The sequence below is a fragment of the Ipomoea triloba genome, chromosome 5 (genome assembly GCF_003576645.1).
Source record: "Ipomoea triloba cultivar NCNSP0323 chromosome 5, ASM357664v1".
Lineage (NCBI taxonomy): Eukaryota > Viridiplantae > Streptophyta > Magnoliopsida > Solanales > Convolvulaceae > Ipomoea > Ipomoea triloba.
Window position 1 is genome coordinate 22,902,913 of NC_044920.1, and position 4,671 is coordinate 22,907,583.

At 34.0% G+C, this 4,671-nt stretch overlaps 1 protein-coding gene across 1 annotated transcript in view; it reads left to right on the forward strand.

Annotated features, from left to right (window-relative positions):
• Positions 1-271: 271 nt before the first annotated feature.
• LOC116020600 overlaps positions 272-4,671 on the forward strand; it is a 6,139-nt gene continuing 1,739 nt past the window's right edge. Inside the window, exons 1-9 of the mRNA XM_031261068.1 lie at positions 272-580; positions 1,367-1,462; positions 3,178-3,262; positions 3,431-3,552; positions 3,703-3,727; positions 3,816-3,899; positions 4,014-4,043; positions 4,124-4,229; positions 4,375-4,439. Of these exons, the coding sequence (XP_031116928.1) occupies positions 485-580; positions 1,367-1,462; positions 3,178-3,262; positions 3,431-3,552; positions 3,703-3,727; positions 3,816-3,899; positions 4,014-4,043; positions 4,124-4,229; positions 4,375-4,438 (708 nt within the window). The 5' untranslated portion in view covers positions 272-484 and the 3' untranslated portion in view covers position 4,439. The remainder of the gene's footprint in view (positions 581-1,366; positions 1,463-3,177; positions 3,263-3,430; positions 3,553-3,702; positions 3,728-3,815; positions 3,900-4,013; positions 4,044-4,123; positions 4,230-4,374; positions 4,440-4,671) is intronic.

Below are 4,671 nucleotides of genomic sequence, written 5' to 3' on the forward strand. Positions count from 1 at the left end.
CTTTGTCTCCAGTAATTAGAGATAAAAACAATACTTGATTCGATTAAATTAGTAGTCAACAACCAAACACCTTTGTACTCATATGACATGTAGTGACTAAAAATTAAAATAAGAAAATTTGTACACTTAAATTCACTTGTTCATCTTTATATATATAGATTTATATTCAAATAATAACCCGTATTACTTATGACCTACTCAAATATTAACGTTTGACCGAAGGTTATAAAATGAGTTGAAGTAATCAAGAAAATTTTGAAATGGTCATGCCAGTTAGGACACCCACTCTTGCATAAATTCTGAAGACAATTTGAATCTGAATTTTCCACTCGCTTTCTTTCGTATCCTTCACCTTCTGCACGCGCAATTGCCTGTTTGGACGCGTTGGCATCGGAATCGGCATCCTCTCCCCCGACGAATTTTAAATTTGAAATTCCTCGCCGGAGACAAAGCCTGTCTCGCCGGCGCCGCTTAAGTGCAGACAATGGTTGATCCGAATTGGGAGCTGAAGGACTGCTGTAACCGCGATCAAAGGTTCTTCCTTATCACCATCGGCATTTTCACCGTTGTTATCCTAATTGTACGTCTCTCTCTATTCAATGGAAGCCTATATACATATACACTATACACACTTCTTTTTCCCCTCTGCTAAATTGTGAAGATTTTTGCTAAATAAGGTAGCAGGATAGTTCTTTAAGGTTATGCTAAACTTTACTTTTTAAGTATTGGGAGAAGAAAGAATCAGCGATTTCAATATTTGCTGAAAACTTTACTTGAAGAATCCATAGTTCTACGCTGCTTACAATGTACCGTGAATTAGTGCTATGTTGCTTACTTTTAATTAATTTATTTATTTGCCTTTTCTATCATGCTTTTCAAATTCGGTTCATACCTTGTAGAATATTCATTTAGCACAAGAATTAGGAAATCATTTACAAAATGCTGAATTGTTAATAAAACATGGTGGTAAGCATGGGGATTTATATAATGGAAGCAGCAGGAACATGGTGATGCCAGATTTCAAACTACTTGTAATAATTTGAAGTGTGGAAATTTGTTATATCATCCAGTTATCAAAATAATTTTTAGGCATGACAGTAATTTGGAAATGGTAAATCACACTAATGATGCCCAGTTGCCTAGAGGATGCTTCTAAGTTGTAAATCGAACATAAAATTGTGATAAGTTTGTGTTGTAGGCCACATTTTGGTAGGCTTGAGCTCTGCTGGACTTGGTAAAACTGGATTTTAAATACTGAAGCACAAAGCATTTACTACGTTTCTTTGGTTGAATGTTTTTTAAGGATTAATCTTTTGATTTTTATTTTTAGTATTCACTTGGCTTATTTCATTTGCAATTGAAACAGTTGTGGAGAACATTCTTTCTGACTCCTTTTAAGCTCATTACTGTATTTCTTCATGAGGCAAGCCATGCGATTGCTTGTAAACTAACATGTGGCCAGGTAAATGACTAATCCTTATACCTTTGTTGAAGGACTAAAGTTTAATACTCCATATCATGAGAAATATTGTGTTTGGAACTTCAATCCAGTTGCTAAATTCCATGTAACAATTTGGATGACTACTTTTCTTGTTGCAAGATGAATGCCACTGGTCTGCACTCTGCAATTTGATTAGTTTAGTTTAATTTGTTGTCTGGAGGCTGAAACTTACTACTGTCTATGTGCTAAGATCTTAAATTAGCAAGATTTCACTTGGTTTCAGATCTGCATTTAGCACAAGGGTGTTTCTTCCCTTTTATTCAAGTTAGGTCTCTGCTTACCCCAATGGACATTTCATAAACTTTAGCTATTTGACCCACTTAGAATTTGAGAAAAAAAAAAGATGGGGTTATAATGAACATTGAGATTATTCAAGCCCTACGTTTGAAAAATAAAACATTGTAACTAGGGGTGTGCAGAATTCGGTGAAAATTCAGTTAACTGAGCGAACCGATAAATTTCGGTTACTAATTTTTTAATTGAAATATTTTGGTTCCACTAATGGTTAAAGGATTTTAAAGAATTTCGGTTAATGGTTAATTCGGTATGAAAGTGCCGGTTAACCAAATTGCTAGTGTGTGTGTGTATGCTTTAATTTTAATTTTTTAATAATTCATAAATCATAATATTAGACTAGTTTTTCAATTTTCTATCATTTATATATTAATGTAATGATATTTTGTGGTGTGACACTATGAATTGAAAATTTTCATGTATAAATTTTAAGGCTTTTTAAATTTGACTAAAATATTTTAGTTAATCAGTTAACCGACTGATTAACCAAAAACCATTTCGGTTTGGTTAATTCGGAAATAGGAATTTGGGTTCGGTTCAATTAATGGTTAAAGCATTTTGCAAATTTAGGTAAATCGGTTCTGTTATTAATTGTATGAAGACCCCTAATTGTAACCCAAATCTTCTTTCTATTGTAGCTAAATGTCACCTAAACCAAATAAAATGAACTTAGTGTTAATAAATTATGGATTGTATTAGCTTTGCTACTCTATAAGTCTATATAATAGTTTATAAAACCTAATTCTTATGAAATTATTTCTTGGTCAATATTAGACTACTAGAATTTATTGATTTTCTTGTTGCACAATAATTCAATTAAATTGCTACTAGTTCTTTGAATTTGATATGATACTTCTTTCAATTCCATAAAATCAATCGACTTAGGGTACTTCTTTTCCATGTTTAGAAGTAAGATTAGGTCAAAACATCTGTTATCTGTATCTGATTTAAAACATTTTCAATTGCTTTTCACCACACAAAATGAAGAACATTTCTAATTGAAATCAAATTTTCTGGGAATTCATTTACAATTCAATGAGTAGATCCTAATACACAATATTCGGTGGTTACTTTGGATTAAATTTTATCAAATAAAGATTTTTGGTTATTATGATGTACATCTATAAGATGATTTTGTAAGGTGAGTTAAAATTGACCCCATGACGCGCAATGTTTGTGCAATGTGATTAATCTCTCCAGCAACTTCATTTTCATTTTCCCTGAAAAAAAAGTAGACAGTATACTTGAGATCATTTTAAAATGAGAAGGTCCCTTTTATGTGGACTATTATAAAGGCAAATTTCTGCAATTAGGACTATGTTGGTGGGTAAAAAGACTGACTGTTATTTGACTCAGTTCCAATCCTTTATTATTAAATACAGGTGGAGGGGATGCAAGTTCATGCAAATGAGGGGGGAGTGACACAAACACGTGGCGGTGTTTATTGGTTGATCTTGCCTGCTGGATGTAATTACTCTCCCCTTGAAATTATAGAATGTTTTCTTACTTGACTTGGTAAAGCCACAAGCAAGCATATGGATTAACTTTTCCTAATCTATTATGGTTGTGGCTTTTGACGATTTTGTTCTCGAACTTGACACATTAAATATATTCTTCTATTTTTCTTCCGCACAGATCTTGGTTCATCATTTTGGGGAATGGTTCTCATACTTGCATCAACAAAGCTTCTGACTGCAAAAATAGCTGCTGGTTGTTTTATTGCAGCTTTAGTTGTGGTGCTGTTCGTTGCCAAAAATGTAAGAAGCTACAAGATGGATTTGTGCAGATGTTTTTAATTCTGAATGTATATTATTACTTTGAGACCAATTATTTTCTGGAAGGGGATAGAATCTTTTTTATTCTCTGGGTTTTCTGTTCCAGAAATAACTCATTTACTTTGTTAACAGTGGACACTTCGAGGACTTTGCATTGGTAAGTACATTCAAGAAAGTGATGAGTCCCAATATTCTGCTTTCTCCTGTGTGCTGTAGCTTTTCTCTTACCAGTTGAACTTTGCCAGGATTCATCATTTTCATTGCTGCAATATGGGTTCTTCAAGAAATGACTAAAGTACGGATTCTTCGATATGTCATTCTCTTCATTGGTATGGATCTCTTCTCTTCACCCACCATGGACTATGTGGTTCCATGGGTGTTTCACAGACCTATACTCTTGTTTAATTTATTTTGCTGCTGATATGGAAAGTGGCAAATTGCAGGTGTTATGAACAGCTTGTTTTCTGTTTATGGTACAAACACATCCCTAATCTACAAGTACAACTTTTTGCTAAACAGAAGGCTTAATATAACCTGAAATATTGTGTTGCAGATATATATGATGACTTGATATCGCGAAGGGTTAACTCAAGTGATGCTGAGAAGTTTGCAGAACTTTGTCCCTGCCCTTGTAATGGTGTTGCTTGGGGAGTTATCTGGTCTGTACATAAGCTTAAGATGGACTTCAAACTTTTGAAGTTTGGGAACATTTTCAGTTTTTGTTTCTTGATAAACTGAGAACACTTCTGAGATGACATTTACCATACATGCTTGCCATTAACTTCCTGATTTTTGTTCTTGCAGGGGGATGATATCTTTCATATTTCTTTGTGGGGCTATGTACCTAGGACTTGTCATTTTATCTTGAGGTAATAACTTCTCCCAAACTAATGTGCACTAACTTGCCTGACCCATTTTATTTCTCAGTTAACTGATACGAAAACTCAGATAATCATCTAATTCCCTCCCACGATTAGGTTACTAACTGTTAGATAATTCCATTACTTTACCAGCTCTATGCCTCTATTGAAACTGAGCAGTTTATTTGAGTATTGTTAGTGGTGGCCTTGTGTGTGTGTGTGTGGGGGGGGGGGGTTTGAC